At 40.0% G+C, this 22785-nt stretch overlaps 1 protein-coding gene across 1 annotated transcript in view; it reads right to left on the bottom strand.

Annotated features, from left to right (window-relative positions):
• Positions 1-270: 270 nt before the first annotated feature.
• The window catches only part of aifm4 (apoptosis inducing factor mitochondria associated 4), a 25572-nt gene continuing 3057 nt past the window's right edge, over positions 271-22785 (bottom strand). Inside the window, exons 4-19 of the mRNA XM_061919183.1 lie at positions 22600-22709; positions 19514-19558; positions 19351-19432; positions 19171-19283; positions 14350-14436; positions 13657-13748; positions 13453-13583; positions 13260-13375; positions 13116-13187; positions 11707-11770; positions 7856-7932; positions 7666-7783; positions 3430-3528; positions 3292-3367; positions 3116-3220; positions 271-895 (exon numbers count right to left, since the gene is read on the bottom strand). Of these exons, the coding sequence (XP_061775167.1) occupies positions 862-895; positions 3116-3220; positions 3292-3367; positions 3430-3528; positions 7666-7783; positions 7856-7932; positions 11707-11770; positions 13116-13187; positions 13260-13375; positions 13453-13583; positions 13657-13748; positions 14350-14436; positions 19171-19283; positions 19351-19432; positions 19514-19558; positions 22600-22709 (1421 nt within the window). The 3' untranslated portion in view covers positions 271-861. The remainder of the gene's footprint in view (positions 896-3115; positions 3221-3291; positions 3368-3429; positions 3529-7665; positions 7784-7855; positions 7933-11706; positions 11771-13115; positions 13188-13259; positions 13376-13452; positions 13584-13656; positions 13749-14349; positions 14437-19170; positions 19284-19350; positions 19433-19513; positions 19559-22599; positions 22710-22785) is intronic.

The following is a 22785-nucleotide window of genomic DNA, read 5'->3' as shown; positions in this document are numbered from 1 at the left end:
CACTGTCATGCTGTATGGGTCAATACCTACTTGTACCCATTCATAGTAGGTGGAGCCTGGCAGTGAAAACTGCTCCTTACCATCATCAATTAAACTGTCAATACGTCACTTAAGGTGCACATAGACATCCTGGATGAAAATCAACGCTTCCCATCCAACCTGACAGAGCTTTAGAGGTGTTGCACAGAGGCACCAAGCTTGTGGCATCGTATAAAAAAGGCTGTTAATGCTGCCAAAGGTGCAACAAAAAAGTATTGAGCAAAGGCTGTGAACACTTATGCATATGCGAGTCTTTATTTTTAATACATTTGCAAAAAAAAACAAAAAACATTGTCATTATGGGGTATTGTGTCAAGAATTTTGAGGACAAAAATGAATCTATTACATTCTGGAATAAGGTTGTAACATAAAATGTGAAAGAAGAACAGCAAAACAACTATAATCTTAGAAATAGACACTATAATGAGTTATTTGTATTAAAATACATTTGCTAAGGACATACCGTTGATATAAAACAGTGATGAACAGCACCAAAATAGACATGAAAAAAATAAACCAAGAGCATAGCCTGAGTGGAGCAATGTCTCTAAAATAAATAAGCACAACATAGCGCTCACTGCGATATGGAAGCAGTTTACAACTTAAGTATACGTGATGTTTTTATTTTGAAATAATCAGCGTTATCATGAATTGAGTTCAAGCATAGCATAAATGTAAACAAAATCCTTATTTGCATGTTTCTCGTTTTATCAGACCTTTTCGTACCCACAGTGCATCTTCAGAAAGAATATTATACAAGCATAGTGCAAAAGAGTGGCAGGAAACAGGATCAAGACTGTATCCTTTGTAGTAAGAGGCCAATCAGAAACCTTGCAGCCAACTCAGGTCTTCACATCTGCATAAAGAAACGAAAAAGTTTAGTTTATTATTATTTCTTCGGTCAGTGGTCAAAAAAATGAACAAAAACAATTTTACATCCATAAAATCATAAATTGACAATTTTACAGACCGAAGGGGTTTAGGCCAGGGGTCGGCAATCCACATTGGTGCAAAAATACAAAAGAAAAATCTGTCTGGGGCCACAAAACAAATAAAAGCCTTATATAAGTGTTATAATGACGGCAAAACATGATGGAAGTGTCTAAGTTAACTATATTAGCCTAATAATAAATAATAAATGATTTTATTTGTAAAAAGCACTTTACATTGAGCAAACAACCTCAAAGTGCTACAGTGTATCAATAATAATAATAATAATAATAATAATAAAAAGATAATAAAAATAAAAAAAATAAAAACTAGAACAACGTAATAGCTAGAACTAGTATGCATATATCAATAAAAATGCTTTTTTAAAAAGAAGGGATTTTAAGCCTTTTGAAAAGCGTCCACAGTCTGTGGTGCCCTCAAGTGGTCAGGGAGAGCATTTCACAAACTGGGAGCGGCGGAGCAGAAAGCCCGGTCTCCTATAGTTCATAGCTTTGTCCTTGGAGGTTAGCCTGTTTGGAGCTGGGGTGTCGTGTGGAGCAGTGGTCCCCAACCTTTTTGTAGCTGCGGACCGATTAACGCTTGATAATTTGTCCCGCGGTCCGGCGGGGTTTGGGGGGGTACCAGGCCGCAGAATAATTTTTTATTAATGAAAAAAAAAAATTTTTGTCATGAAAAAGGGAGTTTTTTGGGGTTGGTGCACTAATTGTAAGTGTATCTTGTGTTTTTTATGTTGATTTAATAAAAAAAATAATAATAATAATAATTAAAAATTCTTCTGTGGCCCGGTACCAATCCGGTGGTTGGGGACCACTGGTGTGGAGGATTTGGGGGTGAGTAGTTCTTTGAGGTAGAAAGGGGCATTTCCATGCAGGCACGGGTGGGTTAGTAGGGAGACTTTGTATTCCATCCTAAGTAGGACAGGAAGCCAGTGAAGGGACTTGAGAATTGGTGTAATACTGTCGTATTTCCTACTATCAAAATTACTTTAAAACTTTAAAAGTCTTATGTAAGTGTTATAATTATGTTATCAGTCACGCACAGTATAAAACGTTTGGTGGACAAAATGAGACAAAGAAGGAGTGGCATAAAAAACACGTCTTTCTCTGGTAGCGTCGGAGAAAGTTGTACATGTAAAAAATGTACGGTGAGTTCAAAGTCGGCTGAAATTAGTAGGACAAAACAGCGCTCGCCAAATACTCTCATCAGTGAAGCATGTTTAACATAAACAGAGGGATTTCTGTCGATTAAGAACGTTTGTGTCTTGTTTGTCCTCCTACAGAAACAATATAAATACAAAAAAAATAAATTTTTCCCATTTTCATACATTTTTAAAAAGCTCCAGGGAGCCACTAGGGTGGTTTGCCGACCCCCACTCTAGGCAAATTACTTAGCTATTTATTCATGAAAATTTGAATTATTGTGTATATGTTTATGTATGGGCTTCACGGTGGCAGAGGGGTTAGTGCGTCTGCCTCACAATACGAAGGTCCTGCAATCCTGGGTTCAAATCCAGGCTCGGGATCTTTCTGTGTGGAGTTTGCATGTTCTCCCCGTGAATGCGTGGGTTCCCTCCGGCTACTCCGGCTTCCTCCCACCTCCAAAGACATGCACCTGGGGATAGGTTGATTGGCAACACTAAATTGGCCCTAGTGTGTGAATGTGAGTGTGAATGTTGTCTGTCTATCTGTGTTGGCCCTGCGATGAGGTGGCGACTTGTCCAGGGTATACCCCGCCTTCCGCCCGATTGTAGCTGAGATAGGCGCCAGCGCCCCCCGCGACCCCAAAAGAGAATAAGCGGTAGAGAATGGCTGGATGGATGGATGCTTATGTATCTAATATTTATTCAAGTATTTAATATTTGTTTACTTCCTAATTGTATAGGAATGTATTACTAATTTATTTATTAACTGTTCTGTTACAGACAACAAAGGAAATGGGATAAAACTGCCATTATATTAAAAGGGGTAGGATTAACTAAACTCTGCTTCTTCCTACTCATTTTCGGTCGTGCTGTTAAAAAAACAAGTGGAAACGTGTGATGCATTACATTGTAATTGTATTATATGCATGTTTGCAATAAACTGAAACTAACTGTTGTGTTGTGGTCTGTGTGCAATGAACTCACTGAGCCTGAGCTCTTGTCACGCGCTGGCCTGTTGCCATCAGTTCCGCCAGCTGAGCCACGGCGGGGTCGAACATAAGGCTGGCCGCCGCCACCACCGCCTCGTCTCTGCGGACGCAGGGCAAACAGGGAGTTGAACACGACACACGGCGTCGCCGTCCGCCAGCGCACGTGCTTACTTGATATAAAACGCCAGGAACTTTCTCTCCTCCACGTTGCCTTTGAAGATGATTTCGGTGTAGCCTTCACCGTACCCTACGGAAACAAAACAAGATTGAAAATCTGAAAGTGCATTGGAAGAGTTAAAAGACGTCTACCTGTGTATCGGATGCTCTTTCCAAGCAACACAGTCCAGAAGAAAGGCACCGACTCCATTTTGGTTGGTTTATTTAACATATTGAGAGCGGCAACCCTTCCTGAGAAAAGACACAACGCGAGATCCATTTTTGGGTTCATCAAAAAGGCCAACAAATATGGAGGTTAATTTGTGCGTTTATTACGGAAGCTTTTATTGGACACTGACGAGCGGTAGGAAATGGATGGATGGATGGATGAATTTATGTGACTGAATTTTTGGGGTTTGAATTTTGTGAACTGAATATGTTACATAAATGTATGCTGATGATTTCATTGAAAAAAATGTTAGCAAAATGCTTGTATTTAAAAATTCAGTGTAAAAAAATTCTGTGTATTAAAGTCAGTGTAAAAAAAAATAAATGTAAAAAAATTCAGTGTATAGAAATTGAGAGTAAAACAATCTGTGCTGGAAAATTTGGTGTATAAAACATCAATGTTTAGAAATAGGTGTTATAAAAATCAGTGTAAAACAAATTATATGTAAAAAAAATTCAGTGTAAAAAAATTCAATGTATAGAAAGTCAGTGTAGAAGAAATTGGTGTATAAAAAAATCAGTGTTTTAAAAAATTAAATGTAAAATACATCCGTAAAAAAACTTCAGGGTATAAAAATTGAATGAATTTTTAGTATTTCAATTTTGTGAATTGAATATGTTACATAAATTTATGCTGATGATTTCATTGAAAAACAATTGTTAGCAAAATGATTGTGTTTAAAAATTCAGTGTAAAAAAATTCTGTGTATTAAAGTCAGTGTAAAAAAAAATAAATGTAAAAAAATTCATTGTAAAAAAATTCAGTGTATAGAAATTCAGAGTAAAAAAATCTGTGCTGGAAAATTTGGTGTATAAAACATCAATGTTTAGAAATAGATGTTATAAAAATCAGTGTAAAACAAATTATATGTAAAAAAAAATTCAGTGTAAAAAAATTCAATGTATAGAAAGTCAGTGTAGAAGAAATTGGTGTATAAAAAAATCAGTGTTTTAAAAAATTAAATGTAAAATACATCCGTAAAAAAACTTCAGGGTATAAAAATTAAATTAATTTTTAGCATTTCAATTTTGTGAACTGAATATGTTACATACATTTATGCTGATGATTTCATTGAAAAACAATTGTTAGCAAAATGATTGTGTTTAAAAATTCAGTGTAAAAAAATTCTGTGTATTAAAGTCAGTGTAAAAAAAAATAAATGTAAAAAAATTCATTGTAAAAAAATTCAGTGTATAGAAATTCAGAGTAAAAAAATCTGTGCTGGAAAATTTGGTGTATAAAACATCAATGTTTAGAAATAGATGTTATAAAAATCAGTGTAAAACAAATTATATGTAAAAAAAATTCAGTGTAAAAAAATTCAATGTTTAGAAAGTCAGTGTAGAAGAAATTGGTGTATAAAAAAATCAGTGTTCTAAAGAATTAAATGTAAAATACATCAGTGTAAAAAAACTTCAGGGTATAAAAATGTAATGAATTTTTAGCATTTGAATTTTGTGAACTGAATTCGTTACATCAAATTTTGCTGACAATTTAATTGAAAAAAATAACGTTAGCAAAATGCTTGTGTTTAAAAATTCAGTGTAAAATATTGCTCTGTATTAAAATCAGTGTAAAAATACTTAAACGTAATAAAATAAAGTGTAAAAACTTCAGTGTATAGAAATTCAGTGTTAAAAAAATTTGTGCTAGAAAATTGTATAAAAATAGGTGTTATAAAAATCAGCGTAAAAAAAATTCAGTGTATAGAAACTCGGTGTATATAAATTTGGTGTATAAAAAATCAGTGTTATAAAAATTAGTGTAAAAAAAATTAAATGTAAAAATCTTCAATGTATAAAAATTGAATGAATTTTTAGAGTTTTAATTTTGTGAACTGAATTCGTTACGTCAAATTATGCTGACAATTTCATTGAAAAAAAATTGTTAGCAAAATGCTTGTGTTTAAAAATTCAGTATAAAAAATGTATGTGTATTAAAATCAGTTTAAAAAAAACGTAATGTAAAAAAAAAATCAGTGTATAGAAATTCAGTGTAAAAAAATCAGTGCTGGAAAATTTGGTGTATAAAACATCAATGCATGAAAGTCAGTGCTATAAAAACGAGTGTAAAAAAAATTAAATGTGAAAAACTTCGGTGTAAAAAAACTTCAGTGTAAAAAAACTTCAGTGTAATCTTCAGTGTAAATTTAATGTATTTTTAGAGTTTTAATTTTGTGAACTGAATTTGTTACATCAAATTATGCTGACAATTTCATTGAAAAAAAAAATTGTTAGCAAAATGCTTGTGTTTTAAAATTCAGTGTAAAAAATTGCTGTGCATAAAAATCAGTGTAAAAAAATGTATGTGTATTAAAATCAGTGTAAAATAAATAAAATGTAAAAAAAATCAGTGTATAGAAATTCAGTGTAAAAAAATCAGTGCTGGAAAATTTGGTGTATAAAACATCAATGTATAAAAGTCAGTGTTATAAAAATGACTGTAAAAAAAAATGTAATGTGAAAAACTCCAGTGTAAAAAAACTTCAGCATAATCTTCAGTGTAAATTTTATGTATTTTTAGAGTTTTAATTTTGTGAACTGAATTTGTTACATCAAATTATGCTGACAATTTCATTGAAAAAAAAAATGTTAGCAAAATGCTTGTGTTTTAAAATTCAGTGTAAAAAATTGCTGTGCATTTTAAAAATCAGTGTAAAAAAATTCAGAGCTGAAAAATTTAGTGTATAGAAATTCAGTGTAAAACAAAACAGTGCTGGAAAATTTGGTGTATAAAACATCAATGAATAAAAATAGATGTTATAAAAATCAGTGTAAAAAAAAAATTCAGTGTATAGAAACTCAGTGTAGAAAAATTTGGTGTACAAAAAAAATCACTGTTATAAAAATGAGTGTAAAAAAATAAAAGTAAAAAAACTTCAGTGTATAAATTTTATTAATTTTTAGCTTTTGAATTTTGTGGATTGAATTCATCCATTCATCCATTTTCTACCGCTTATTCCCTTTTGGGGTCGCGGGGGGCGCTGGCGCCTATCTCAGCTACAATCGGGCGGAAGGCGGGGTGCACCCTGGACAAGTCGCCACAAATTATGCTGACAATTTCATTGAAAAACAAATGTTAGTAAAATGCCTGTGTTTAAAAATTGTGTTTAAAAAATTGCTGTGTATAAAAATCAGAGTAAAAATCATTAAAATAATTGTATGTAAAAAAAAAAAAATTTTGTTAAAAAAATCTATGTAAAAAAAATTCTGAGCTGAAAAGTTCAGTGTAAGAAATATTCAGTGCTGAAAAAATCAAAGTATAAAAAATTGGTGTATAAAAATCAGTGTAAAAAAATTAAATGTAAAAAAATTCAGCGTAAAAAAATTCAGTGCTGAAAAATTCAGTGTCGAAAAATGTTCTGCTTCAAAAAGCAAGACTTAATTCCGGTAAGCCAATGCAATGTCAGGTTTGAAGTCACGTGACACGGGTCTTGCAAAACAGCATAAAAAAGGCAGTTCACTGAACTATCCATCCATTCATTTTCTACAGCTTGTCCCTTTACCTGGGCATAATACAACATAATTAACATTTCATCCCGGCTGGCTGGATATTTTCAAACTATAGAAATGATTAGACTGATTAGAATCTGCACTTTTGAGAGACATAGGAAGCTCTGCTTCATGAAGACCGGGCACAGAGTGGGGAAGAGTGGGCGGGGCTTGTGTCAAACAGGCAGATTTTTTTTTTTTAGCAATGAATTTATTTACAATGAATTTTTATACACTGATTTTTTTCCACAATGAATATTTTTAAAATGAATTTTTATTTAACTTAATTTTTTTTATACCGAACTTCTATACACTGTTTTTTACACAAAATTTTTATACACTGATATTTTTACACTTAGTTTTTTTACATTTTTTTTTTTTACACTGAATTTTTATAAACTGATTTTTTCAACATCATTTTTTAACACTGATTTACTGTACCCGTTTTTTTACACTCAATTTTTTTACACTCAATTTTAAAACATTGAATTTTTAAATGCTTGCCTTTTGCTAACACATTTTTTCAATTAATTTGTTAACATAATTAAATGTAAAAAAAAATTCAGTTCATAAAATTCAAAGGGAAAAAATTCAGTTACATAAATTCAGTGTCAAATAAAAGCTTTGGTAATAAAGACACAAATGGACCTCCACGAACAAAAGTCCTACCTTGGGCTTGTGACATTTGCCAGTGAGCGACATTGACCATCTGATCGCCTCGAATGGTCAGTGGGAAGGAGGTGACGTCCCCCGCGCTAAAAACGTCCTCCATGTTGGTCTTCATGAACTAAAGAGAAGAACGGGCACATGAGAATATGCGACGTGCATCTTTCAATAGTTCCATGAACTCTGCAGTGACCTTATCGACGATGACTGTTCTCCTAGAATCCACCTTCACTGCACTCCCTGACAGGAAATCTGAATTAGGACTCACACCTGAAACACAAACACATGTGGAAAAATTAACATTTTAGTCATCACTTGTCAAACAACAGTTTCAGTCTAAGAAACAGTCCTCATGTGATTTATACTGTATTGCTTCTCTTCCCTGCATTGGACTGTTTTGTCTCTATAAGTTCCCTGCGGAGAAAGCTCTGCTTGGTTCTTTTTACATCCATACCCCCACCTTCTATGAACATAAAGACTAGGACTATCCTGTATTTCATGTCTATTGGTCAAAGGTTTCTCTCCAAAATGGTTTATTTTGTGATTGATGCTGTATTACTGCCACTCTCAATGTTTAACCAAAACATTCCTGGTCACAATCAGTCTGTATTTCGCATTTCTTTATTGAATAAGACAATTACAAAACACACACTGTGTGATGGAGGTACATTGTTCTTGACATTATTCTTCACATTTTTATCTCGACATAATCATGTGTCTAACTTTCTGCATAGATATTGTTAAATGTATAATTTAAAGATTTGACACTTAACTGAGTTGTTTTCTACTTCATAGGCTAACAAAGGGTCAACTGAAATATTGCATGTTCCACAATTTATTGCGGCAAACCGGATGTTAAGACCGGGAGCAGGTGCATTGTGGTCGTTGAGATTGAGCATTACAGCCTACGAGTGAATGAATGAACGACAGATAACAGGATAAAAGGATCGTTTTGTACCGTTTTGTATGCCCCATTTTTTTCTTATATAAAGTACAACTTCATTTACACATGTCACGTGTGGGTCGCATTTTAATAAGGGATCGTTCCTCCAACGCAAACATAGACACTCCGGACAACAACGTAAAGGTAAGAATGATTTAATAACAAAAACACTGGTACAAAAACAGACGAAAAGAAACGTGTGGCGAAAGCACAGAAGCTAATGCTAACACTAGCACAGGATCAGGTAACAAGAAATCTAGTAAATACCGACGAAACAGTTGCATACCGCAAACAAGGGACCAAGACCGACTGACGGGACAAGGCAGGCTTAAATAAGAAAGTAATTAACAAAAACAGGTGTGCGTCTAGAACCCGCAGCAGGTGAAATTAATACGTTACCATGGTGACCAAACTAACTCACAAAAGGTACACAAACAACAAAGGGAGTCCAAACTAACAGAGAATAACTAAACTAAACATGATCCGGACCACGGATCATGACAACACATTTCCGACGTCGTGTCCAACACTTTGATCGTAGTTCATCTACAGGCAGCAAAATATTGACAATATCATATCAACATATGTTATTCAAAGTAGGGTTGTCCTGATATAACTTTTTCATTTCTTATACAATAAACCCCAAAAATGTCAGACTTTTTTTAATCATGTGAAAATATTTTTTTATTATTTTTAATTAGGGTGGAGTGCCATCTCCGGGTTGGGGAGGAGACCCTGCCCCAAGTGGAGGAGTTCAAGTACCTAGGAGTCTTGTTCACGAGTGGGGGAAAAGTGGATCGTGAGATCGACAGGCGGGTCGGTGCGGCGTCTTCAGTAATGCGGACGTTGTATCGGTCCGTTGTGGTGAAGAAGGAGCTGAGCCGGAAGGCAAAGCTCTCAATTTACCGTTCGATCTACGTTCCCATGCTCACCTATGGTCATGAGCTTTGGGTCATGACCGAAAGGATAAGATCACGGGTACAAGCGGCCGAAATGAGTTTCCTCCGCCGTGTGGCGGGGCTCTCCCTTAGAGATAGGGTGAGAAGCTCTGCCATCCGGGAGGAACTCAAAGTAAAGCCGCTGCTCCTCCACATGGAGAGGAGCCAGATGAGGTGGTTCGGGCATCTGGTCAGGATGCCACCCGAACGCCTCCCTAGGGAGGTGTTTAGGGCACGTCCAACCGGTAGGAGGCCACGGGGAAGACCCAGGACACGTTGGGAAGACTATGTGTCCCGGCTGGCCTGGGAACGCCTCGGGGTCCCCCGGGAAGAGCTAGACGAAGTGGCTGGGGAAAGGGAAGTCTGGGCTTCCCTGCTTAGGCTGCTACCCCCGCGACCCGACCTCGGATAAGCGGAAGAAGATGGATGGATGGATGGATGTATTTGCTACATGTTTTTTTACTAAGGCTTAACAATATGAATCTTACATCACTATATTATAACATGCAATCAATTAAAAAACTGTGTCGGATAAAAAAATTCAATATTTTTTTTTCCTTCATTGTCCGAAGAAAACCAGAAGCCGCGAAGCAAGGTTGGTTGCATGAACAAAGGCACTCGCTGTCTGGTAACCGAGCAACACAGAAGGTGATCGCTGATCAGTGGGAGTGACACGCTAATTTGTCCCGATAATCGGCTCCAAAACGGGTCACTGATGACAATTGTAAATATCTGAGTTCAATATTTACAACTTAAGAAGCTTGTGGCCACTTTGTTGAGAACATACTGAAAAACTGATCAATGCCTGATTTCTATTTGTATGTGTGTGGTCTGTAACTGATAAAAAGTATTTTCAGACTCAGTAAATTATAGTGCGTACCAGCCTTTAGTTGAATGCTGTGGACACGTTTGTTACTGGATACTTTCCAATACTCTTCTGCCTTGGAGACTTTGTATGTGCAAGTAATATGCAACTATAATTATTTGATACTTGTTTACATTGACAAATGTGTGGTTTTACACTGCGTTGTTGTTCAATGAAGGACAGTTATTACATACTGTATGTCTAGCTTGTGTGCTATTGTGTGCTTAGCTGCTAGGTATTTGTAGCCTACAACCTACCATGGTCACCTTTTTGTAAATGACTTGACTAAAATAGAAAAAAGTGTGTGCTTATTGGAGGATGTGGAGGGGGCCGTGGCCTGCGGGCCAACCGCGGAACGGGGTGTTGCCAGGACCGGCCTCGAAGACAGCAACAGGGGCATGGATGGCCCAGGTGGGCCTTGTTATCTAATCACTTGTCGCCTTTATTAGCAGCAGCCATGATAAGACGAGTAGTTGGAGTTGGAGGTGCTGCTGAGCGGACGCAGAAGGAAAATATATTGTGCTGAAAAGCAGGAGGACTTGCACTATTTCTAAAAATAAGACAAATGTTATACTCGGAATTCCTGGCTCTCCTGGCAGTGTGTGGTAGTCTGAAGAACCCACGAGAGGGAAACTTCAATAGAGGACATTTAGATTTTAACTTTAACTGTTAACAAGTAAACACGCTGCTTGCATCAGAGATAATATCAGACATTTTGGTTACAAGATGATATAATCCGATACTTGTTTTTCGTTTTTTTGCTGATATCGGACCGATATTCAACATTAATATCAGATCCAGACAGCTCTACTCGATAATAGGTTTTTTGCATTTTTAAAATCCTGCAATTGTTTGCATTTGAGTATTCCTAAAAAAATATGTATCTGTAGAGGTTGCCAGCTTGTGGGTTGCCCTGATCGCGCTAGACCTTCTTGAGAGCCCGGTAGTCAGGTGCAGTAATATTTTTGTTATGCACCATTGCGCCAGGTCAGCACTCTATTCAGAAACCTTTCAGTCTTTTTAGGCTGTTCTCCATCTTGCGGCGTGGTCTCGGGCGCATGTGTGGGTTGTCTGGCTCAAACTCCAACTCCATCAACTGTGTCTCAGCCCGGCTGCTGCTAACAAATATGGCAGGTGATTGGATGATCATCACCACCTGGGTAATCCAATCACCTGCCAGCTGTGCTTCGAGGCCGGTCCTTACACACGCCGGTCCTTACACACCTCGCTCCATGGCAGGCCCGCAGACCACGCCCCCCTCCACAGTATCCTTTAACAACACAAAAATAATTCCTTACCTATTCCTGCAATCACCACATCTGCTTCCAGAACCGTGCCGCTCTTCAGAACCACCTGTCTCACCTGCAAAGAGGTAATGTTTACCTCCAACAGCCAAAATAGATTCAGGTTGAAAATAGGACTGCAACTAATGACTATTTTGATAGTGGACTAATCATCGACCAACTCAACGATTAATCGGATTATGAAGCATAGAGCAGTGGCTGTAATTTAACTAGTGAATTCAGTTAAAGGTATTTAAGGCAAACACTAAGTTAAAATAAAGACAACCAAGATGACAACTTCATTCAAAAATATTTACTTGTGTACTGTGCTGCTCATTAGGCTTCTCCAGAGACAAAAATAATATAAAACATTCGTCTATTTAAAAAAGTATTAATTTTTTATGCAAACAATAGAAAAGACCAGACAAAACAAACAACAAATCACTAAGGCTGTCATAATAATTGTATCTAAGTTATCACAAAACTTTGTGTTGCCATGAGTTCCCGGCAAGAAGACAGAAGCTGTCTTTGATCCTACCAAGAAGAAGGCTTGTAAAACTCCAACATGTAGGATGGGAAGAAACATGAATCTGTTCTGTTTCTTTGCTGTATTGCAATCAACAGAAAGATATTGTCTTGACCCAAGATCTACAAAGTGGAGAGGAAGCAGGACCGGCCAGAGCTCCAAGGAGATTTTGTTTGAACTGTTTTACGACCGGGCTTCACGGTGGCAGAGGGGTTAGTGCGTCTGCCTCACAATACGAAGGTCCTGCAGTCCTGGGTTCAAATCCAGGCTCGGGATCTTTCTGTGTGGAGTTTGCATGTTCTCCCCGTGAATGCGTGGGTTCCCTCCGGGTACTCCGGCTTCCTCCCACTTCCAAAGACATGCACCTGGGGATAGGTTGATTGGCAACACTAAATTGGCCCTAGTGTGTGAATGTGAGTGTGAATGGCTATCTGTGTTGGCCCTGCGATGAGGTGGTGACTTGTCCGGGGTGTACCCCGCCTTCCGCCCGATTTTAGCTGAGATAGGCGCCAGCGCCCCCTGTGACCCCAAAAGGGAATAAGCGGTAGAAAATGGATGGATGTTTTACGGCCTTTTCTGTGAACTGTTTGTAATCAAAGGCGATGGTTGTTCACGACCCCCGTCTCTTAGAAACAGCTGTTGCCATGTAATCAGGGAGAGTCCAAATAGAAGAGGAGGCGTACAATCTTTTGTCAGAGCGTGATAGAGACTGTACAAGAGTACAGCCCAGACGTTTCTCCTCAATTGAGCCAAATTTAATTCTGTCTCTGTTTAATTCCTTGCTTCTTTTCTTGTTTAATAGATGTCATAAGCGTTTGAACCTGACAAAGGCTATCGAGCATCCTCAAAAAGAAAAGTCCGAGCTGAAATAAGCAGCATGAAAAAAAAGTCATATTACCGAGCCGCTTTCCCCTCTGATCTCAGTGACGCAGTCGTCCATGAAGAACTTCACGTGATGTTCCTCCAACATCTTGAAGAAGGAGAGCGACAATAAACACCCGTTGATTACGTGGCATTCTGTGCTGTCCCCGTTGTTCCTCACTTGCATGGTCATCTGGCCAATCCGGGAACCCAGAGAGCGCCCGTAAGGATACCTGGAAGTTCCCACAACGGTCACACCGGACGCTTTGTCTGCCAGATAGGACGCCACCTCCATACCTGCAAAGACATATAAGGAATGAGTACGGTCATAGAGGCGATCCAGGAGCAGATATAGAACTTGAAATCCTGTCCACCTATGAAGGACGCGCCGACGACCACAACCTTGCGGCCCAAGCAGGAAGTGTGGATCTCCTTGGCGTCTTCGTGACTCTGCAGTAACTTCACTCCTTTCAGCTCGCTACCGGGACAACCGAGTGGCCTGGCTCTGTGGACGCCGTGTTTTTTTTGTTGTATTTACCGTACATCTACACAGTTTATTGAGGAAGACGCCATCTTGCCTGCAGCCTGTTGCGATGAGGACCTGGTCGTAATGCAGCAAGGTGCCATCTTTCATCATCACTGCTTTATCGCTTGTGTTTAATGTCAGCGCCTGCGTCACAGAGAGCGTCTGTTAGAATAATTGTATCTAATTTATCACAAAACTTTGTGTTTGAATGAGTTCCCGGCGAGCAGACAAAAGCTGTCTTTAATCCTACCAAGCAGAAGGCTTGTAAAACTCCCCTGTGTAGGATGGGAAGCAACATGAAGGTGTTCCGTTACTTTCATGTATTGTAATCAACAGAAAGATATTGTCTGACCCGAGAACTACAAAGCGAATAGGAAGCAGGACCTGACTCGCCTTTGAACTGTTTAACACCTTTTCTGTGAACTGTTTACGATCTTTTCTTTGAACTGTTCTGTAACCAAAGGCGATAGCTGTTTACGACCTCCGTCCCTTAGAAACAGCTGTTGCCATGTAATCAGGGAAAGTCCAAATAAAAGGCGTACAATCTTTCGCCATAGCGTGCTGGAGACTGTACAAGAATACAGCCCAGACGTCTCTCCTCCATTGAGCCAAATTTCATTATGTGTGATGTTTTATTCCTTGGTTCTTTGTCTTGTTTAATAGATGTCATCAGTGTTTGAACCTGACAGCGTCAAGTCACAATATCACACGCTTTTTCTTTGTTTTTTTTTTGTCTTTTGATCACCTCTTGCTGTGTCCGCACTTCTATCCCATGTTGTTGAAAGAAGTCACTGGAGCGCAGGACGATTTGGCTGCTGTCCACGTTCAATGCCTGGGGAAAAAAAGGGCAAACTTTTAAAAAGGCTTCCGTTAGCTTTACTCATTTACAGTATTTACAACAGTAAATACTATGTGATCCACATTTAAGACTTTTTTTGAAAAGAATAACAGTGAAGAAAAAAGTGGTACCGTATTTTCCGGACCGTAGGCTGCACCGGATTATAAAGCGTACTGCCGATAAATGGTCTGTCTAATCCAGGGGTGCCCACACTTTTTCTGCAGGCAAGCTACTTTTCAATTGACCAACTCGAAGGGATCTACCTCATTTATATATATCATTTATATTGATTTATTTATGAAAGAGACATTTTTGTAAACAAGTTAAATGTGTTTAATGATAATACAAGCATGTTTAACACATATAGATGTCTTTCTTTCACAAAGACAAGAATATAAGTTGGTGTATTACCTGATTCTGATGACTTGGATTGATTGGAATCAGACATAAATGATGATAACGCCCACATTTTCAAATGGAGGAGAAAAAAAGTTGTCCTTTCTGTACAATACCACATGAAAGTGGTTGGTTTTTGGCATCTAATTCATCCAGCTTCCATACACTTTACAAGAAAAACCTTGGCGGCAAATTCCGTAGCTTGCTTGATTGACATTCACGGCACCCGAGGGTCTTGTGAGATGACGCTGGCTGCCGCCAGTTCATTATTATGAAAAAATGACAGAGAGGAAGGCGAGAAACACTTTTTATTTCAACAGACTTTCGCGCCGTGCCTTCCGTCAAAACTCTAACGGCTGACTGCACATTTCCTATCTTCACAATAAAAGCCCTGCTTCATGCTGCCTGCACTAACAAAATACAGAGTCTCGGAAAACTGGCGCGAACAAGCGATCCCTCAGAAAGCTGGCGTGCACATCACTCGTGCACGCCAGCTTTCTGAGGGATCGCTTGTTCGCGCCAGTTTTCCGAGACTCTGTATTTAGTTAGCGCAGGCAGCATGAAGCAGGGCTTTTATTGTGAAGATAGGAAATGTCCAGTCGGCCTTTAGAGTTTTGACGGAAGGTACGGCGCGAGAGTCTGTTGAAATAAAAAGTGTTTCTCGCCTTCCTCTCGGTCATATTTCAATAATAATGATCTTGCAGCAGCCAGAGTCATCTCACAAGACCCTCCGGTACCGTGAATGTCATTTAAGTGACGTCTTGGTGAAGATTGATGATCACTAATTTTTAGGTCTATTTTTTTTAAAAGCCTGGCTGGAGATCGACTGACACACCCCCCGCGGTCGACTGGTAGCTCGCGATCGACGTAATGGGCACCCCTGGTCTAATCTATCTTTTTTCATATATACAGTAAGGCGCATTAAAGGAATCATATTAGTATTTTTTTTTCTACATGTAAAATACTTCCTTGTGGTCCACATAACATGTAAAGGTCTTTGGTCAAAATGTTGCACAGATGATGTTTTACAGATCCTCTTTAAGCCGCTTTCTGACAGTTGCTTGAGGATGCGCCGTTTCGTGGGCGGTCATTTTTACGTGGCTTATCTTCGCCAGCGTCTTCTCCCCGTCATCTTTGTTGTAGCGGTGTAGCATGCAAGGACGGGAGTGGAAGAAGTGTCAAAAGATGGCGCCAACTGTTTTAATAACATCCCGACTTTACTTAAATCAATAACGGAGCAGCATCTCCTTATTCGTGGCGCACTCGTGCAACAACAACGCCGGAAGTGTGTCCCGTGAAAAACCGTCCGACCAAACCTCTCTAATAACTAAAGTTCCTTGGGTGAATAATGTAAACTCACTACACCGGTATGTTTTAGCACTTTCATGGCGAGTTAACTGACAAATTTAAGTAAGAACTTTACACTACTTTATATTAGAAATGGCAACAGCGGAGGATGAATGTCCCATAACAAGAAGATAGAGAAAAAGAAGCTTATCGACTACGGTGTCACACGGACTACAAAAGCGGACGCGCGCAATTTTTCAGGACTTATGCAGATCCCAATTACGCATCAACAGGTACCAGAAGGTAAGAGAAGTTGCTTTTGCATAATATTGCAAAACAAATGCCAGATAATATGTCATACCTTATACACACACGATCATAATACTCCTATGTTGAAGCACAGTACAATACATCAAGCGGTGCGGCTTCATAGCTGACCAAAGTCGTAGTAAGACATTTTGATAGATTTTTGAGCACCGTGTGTAATGTTCCATATTTTCAATGTGACATATAAAATATTGGTGTTGTTTACTTGAGTCATATTGCAGTCTACACATATCTCTTGTGTGTGACTGCCATCTATCTACTGGTCACACATTTTATTACACCATTTACCAAATAAAATAGCTTTGAAGTCGGTAAACAAAACCATAATTATTCTGTACATTAGGTGGACAGTCGAGTTTTGAGAATAAAAAAGGATTTCAAGTGTGGCATATAGTCCGGAAAATACAGTAAAAATCATGCTGAACCAAATTTAAAACGACAATTCTTTTTTTTCACAACAGGGAAGAAAAAAGTGGTAGATTGCTTATTTCTTCGTTCATTGCTCAGTATTATCTGAAAATTGACATAACGCTTCCTGTTCGCTAAACAACCTTTGAAACACTTTTTTTCCCCTAATCTCTCCCGGTAACTGGTGTGTGCGACAGGTAGAAAAAAAAGCTGTGCCTCCTTTAGAGGAGAAGTCATTTGTATGCGTCAAGTAAATCTCTCGACTAAGAATGCCCAAAGTGGGGCCCTGCATTGCACATTATATTTGCATTTAAACTAGACATGTCCGATAATGGCTTTTTTGCCGATATTCCGATATTGTCCAACTCTTAATTACAGATTCCGATATCAACCGGTACCGATATGTACAGTCGTGGAATTAACACATTATTATACCTAATTTTGTTGTGATTCCCCACTGGATGCATTAAACAATGTAACAAGGTTTTCCAAAATAAATCAACAGTAGAAGCATTTAAGTCTCACCTTAAAACTCATTTGTATACTCTAGCCTTTAAATAGACTCCCTTTTTAGACTCCCTTTTTAGACCAGTTGATCTGCCGTTTCTTTTCTTTTTCTTCTATGTCCCACTCTCCCTTGTGGAGGGGGTCCGGTCCGATCCGGTGGCCATGTACTGCTTGCCTGTGTATCGGCTGGGGACATCTCTGCGCTGCTGATCCGCCTCCGCTTGGGATGGTTTCCTGCTGGCTCCGCTGTGAACGGGACTCTCGCTGCTGTGTTGGATCCGCTTTGGACTGGACTCTCGCGACTGTGTTGGATCCATTATGGATTGAACTTTCACAGTATCATGTTAGACCCGCTCGACATCCATTGCTTTCCTCCTCTCCAAGGTTCTCATAGTCATCATTGTCACCGACGTCCCACTGGGTGTGAGTTTTCCTTGCCCTTATGTGGGCCTACCGAGGATGTCGTAGTGGTCTGTGCAGCCCTTTGAGACACTAGTGATTTAGGGCTATATAAGTAAACATTGATTGATTGATTGATTGAACTCAAGTTATTGGAAAAAAAATGCCAACATGGCACTGCCATATTTATTATTGGAGTCATAAAGTGCTTTTTTTTTTTTTAAACATGCCTCAAAACAGCAGCTTGGAATTTGGGACATGCGCTCCCTGAGAGAGCATGAGGAGGTTGAGGTTGCCGGGATTTGAGCAGGGGTCAGTTGAGGTGGGGGGAGTGCTACGGGGTAGGTGGTGTCTATATTGTAGCGTACCTGAAGAGTTAGTGTTGCAAGGGGGTCTAGGTATTTGTTCTGTTGTGTTTATGTTGTGTTACAGTGCGGATGTTCTCCCGAAATGTGTTTGTCATTCTTGTTTGGTGTGGGTTCACAGTGTGGCGCATTTTCGTAACACTGTTAAAGTTGTTTATACTGTATGGCTGTTGACCAAGTATGCGTTGCATTCACTTGTGTGTGTGAAAAGCTGTAGATATTATGTGATTGGGCAAGCATCCAAAGGCAGTGCCTTAAAGGTTAATTGGCGCTCTATATATCTCCCTACGTCCGTGTACCAATCCGTCATAAATTTTACTTTTCGAAACAGATACTGATAATTTCCGATATTACATTTTAAAGCATTTATCAGCAGTCCGATATTAATCGGACATCTCTATTTTAAACATGAGTGAAATTTCTAAAACGCTATAACTTTTAGCACCTAGAAAGATGGCACTAAACACTCAAAGTTATGTAGCGTCTCTACATCGTGCCCCTGATTTAATATCCAATAACGCCTGTGTATCGGTGGGGGACATCCCTACACTGCTGATCCGCCTCCGCTTGGGATGGTTTCCTGTGGACGGTACTCTCGCTGCTGTCTTGGATCCGCTTTGAACTGAACTCTCGCGGCTGTGTTGGAGCCACTATGGATTGAACTTTCACAGTATCATGTTAGACCCGCTCGACATCCATTGCTTTCGGTCCCCTAGGGGGGGGGGGGGGGGGTTGCCCACATCTGAGGTCCTCTCCAAGGTTTCTCATAGTCAGCATTGTCACTGGTGTCCCACTGGATGTGAATTCTCCCTGCCCACTGGGTGTGAGTTTTCCTTGCCCTTTTGTGGGTTCTTCCGAAGATGTCGTAGTCGTAATGGTTCGTACAGTCCTTTGAGACATTTGTGATTTAGGGCTATATAAATAAACATTGATTGATTGATTGATGAACACTAACATGCATGTGTTCGGATTGTGGGAGGGAACCAACATTAGATAGCATCGGTGACTTGATAAAATGCAAAAGAAAAGCTCCCATTACCTTACTCAATTTGGGCTTGTCAAACGGCGGTAGAGTGTCCTTGGTGACCATGACGATCCGACCTTGGTAGCAGTTCTGACGCAACGTCTCAGCACACACCAGAGAAGCAGGGCCTGAACCCATAACACAAAGAAAGTGTAGCCGATACCTCTACAGGCCGAAGTGCATGGTCCTCCTTACCCCCTCCTATAAGCACGATCGTGTGGTTGACGTGCGCTGAAACGCTACACATCTCCTTCACCCTTCTCGTCAACGTCAGGGTCTGGGGGGTCGATATACGTCAGGTGAGTTTAAGGAAAATATGTCAGGATTATTTTCATCTATTCACCATGCCGCTACTTGCCTGTTTGGGGATAGAAACGTACACCTTTCCGTCTTGTACGCTGACCTGCGTCAAAACAACAACAAGAAAGGCATGAATATAGCGTTGATGCACGCTAACTAGAATATACATCCATCCATCCATTTTCTACCGCTTATTCCCTTTCGGGGTCGCGGGGGGCGCTGGCGCCTATCTCAGCTACAATCGGGCGGAAGGCAGGGTACACCCTGGACAAGTCGCCACCTCATCGCAGGGCCAACAGAGATAGACAGACAACATTCACACTCACATTCACACACTAGGGCCAATTTAGTGTTGCCAATCAACCTATCCCCAGGTGCATGTCTTTGGAGGTGGGAGGAAGCCGGAGTACCCGGAGGGAACCCACGCATTCACGGGCAGAACATGCAAACTCCACACAGAAAGATCCCGAGCCTGGATTTGAACCCAGGACTGCAGGACCTTCGTATTGTGAGGCAGACGCACTAACCCCTCTGCCACCGTGAAGCCCCTAGAATATACAATTTTGGGGAAAACTGTGTGTAAATATTGAATGCTATGTCAACACAAAATTAGCTAAAAAATAGTCAGGATGCTAATGTTTGCATCTTAGCATGCTTTCAGTTTGCATATTTCAAGTGCCAAGTTATGACTATGAAGTGTGCGCGCTCTGAGGTCCGAGAGCCAGCTCCAGCTCGTGGTGCCCAAGACCAGGCTTAAGACCAGGGGAGACAGGGCCTTCTCTGTGGTCGGCCCTAAGCTCTGGAACACTCTGCCCCTCCATGTCCAAACTGCTTCCACAGTGGAGTCTCGTCTTAAAACCCACTTTTATTCTTTGGCTTTTGACACTACGTGAGTTGTGTGGTCCTCTGTCCTCTGTTGTCCTCTGTGTTTTTGCTTTTATACCATTCATCCATCCATTTTCTACCGCTTATTCCCTTTTGGGGTCCCGGGGGGCGCTGGCGCCTATCTCAGCTACAATCGGGCGGAAGGCGGGGTACACCCTGGACAAGTCGCCACCTCATCGCAGGGCCAACATAGATAGACAGACAACATTCACACTCACATTCACACACTAGGGCCAATTTTTATACACTTTGATTTCTATTTTACTGTTTTAATTGATTTTACCCTTTGAAATAGTTTTTAATCATACTTGTTTTTATATTGTTTTTAATTGGTTTTATATTTATTTATTTATGGTTTTTATTCAGTCATTGGTGGAGCATAATATTGTTTTGTTTTTTTATATATTGTTTTTAACATGGCTGTGCAGCACTTTGGAAACGTTATTGTTGTTTAAATGTGCTATATAAATAAAGTGGATTGGATTGGATTGGATTGTATTAGCTAAAAAAAGCTGGCATGTTAACATGTTAAAGTTAGCAGGCTAACAGTTAACATGAGTCAAGTATCAAGCTATATGACCCTGAAATGTACACCTATAGAATCATCCAAAAAACTGTAACTAAGTAAACAGCCCAATACGTCTCTCCTCATGGCTAAAATTTAACTCTGTCTCGGCATGATTCCTTGCATCTTGTCTGTTTAATAGATGTCATCAGTGTTTGAACCTGACACTTTTGTATTACTGTATTTCCTTGAACTGCCGCCGGGGCGTTAATTCATTTAAAACCTCTTCTCACTCCTGCGCTTACCAAAGGCATGCGGTACAAGTAAGCATGCGCTAATTATTTTAAAACCTCTTCTCACTCCGGCACTTACCAAAGGCATGCAGTAAAAATTTTAGTGTGATGTAAGCTTGGACCTTAAATCCTACTGAATAGCTGTTAATCTTCTTCCCTTTATGCAATTTCAAATTACCGGTATTGAAATCAGCCTCCTCCATTTTGAAAATGATGACAGGGGAAGTGTCACTCGTGACGTCACGAGTTTGACCAGGCGGCAATACTAAGCATGCGCTAATTATTTTTGGGAAGCGAGTTTGACCCGGCAGTAATTCAAGGCAGGCACATACTATATGACAACCTTTTTCTAAAACACAATAAAAAATGTGAAATATTAGAGGATAATGCATACATTTGTCATTTGTTTTCAAAAAGGTTACAAAAAAGTGTTCCCCAAAAATGTACTGTGGGAACCCATTTTTATGACTTGATGGGGTCCCCCGGGACTCCATTTAGAAAATTCTTAGCGCCAACACTGATGGGAGAAGCATTTAAGTCTCACCTTAAAACTCATCTGTATACTTTAGCCTTTAAATAGATCTCCTTTTTAGACCAGTTGATCTGCCGCTTTTTTTTTTTCCCCTATGTCCCCCCCTCCCTTGTGGAGGGGGGGACATAGGTGGCTGTCCAGAGTCGAGACCCAGGATGGACCGCTCGTCATGACCCAGGATGGACCGCTCGCCTGTGTATCGGTTGGGGACATCTCTACGCTGCTGATCCGCCTCCGCTTGGGATGGTTTCCTGTGGACGGGACTCTCGCTGCTGTCTTGGATCCGCTTTGAACTGAACTCTCGCGGCTGTGTTGGAGCCACTATGGATTGAACTTTCACAGTATCATGTTAGACCCGCTCGACATCCATTTCTTTCGGTCCCCTATGGGGGGGGTTGCCCACATCTGAGGTCCTCTCCAAGGTTTCTCATAGTCAGCATTGTCACTGGCGTCCCACTGGATGTGAATTCTCCCTGCCCACTGGGTGTGAGTTTTCCTTGCCCTTTTGTGGGTTCTTCCGAGGATGTCGTAGTCGTAATGGTTTGTACAGACCTTTAACATTGATTGATTGAGTATCGGTGCGTGCAAAACAGCAGCAAGCGGCTGTCGCCATTTCTAATACTAATCAAATATCATCCCGGGGACCATAGATAATTCATTGCCTTGACTTTGACACCCCTACAGTAGAGTGTTAAATATCTTAAAATGCATTTTGTGGCAATTCCAACTTCCACCACAGCGTCAGTTGCTATGTAGAATGACGCTTTCCATCATTTTCGGCAGACTGCATTGCAAAAATGATTAACCCCCTCTCTTCCGCTCGCGCGAGATCCACCCAGGAATGGGACCATGCAAGTACCTTCCCTACTGCACATGCTACATTGTGCACAAGCGTCACGCCCAGTCAGGAAAATTAGACGATGCTTTACCTTGTAGCAAGGAAGGGAGTCCAGGCCTGGGTACTCCTCAATATCCCCAGTTTTCACATTGAAGCAAGCACCGTGGAAGGGACATCTGACTTTATTACCCACCAGCGCTCCTGCGTTGTCAAAGAAGACACATTACAAAGGATGCAGGTTGCACACGTGGTATGTCACCTGCCTAGAAAAACCTCA

Source organism: Nerophis ophidion, linkage group LG13, assembly GCF_033978795.1.
Source record: "Nerophis ophidion isolate RoL-2023_Sa linkage group LG13, RoL_Noph_v1.0, whole genome shotgun sequence".
NCBI lineage: Eukaryota > Metazoa > Chordata > Actinopteri > Syngnathiformes > Syngnathidae > Nerophis > Nerophis ophidion.
Note: the sequence above shows the minus strand (reverse complement) of the source record. Positions and strands in the feature narration are given on the sequence as shown.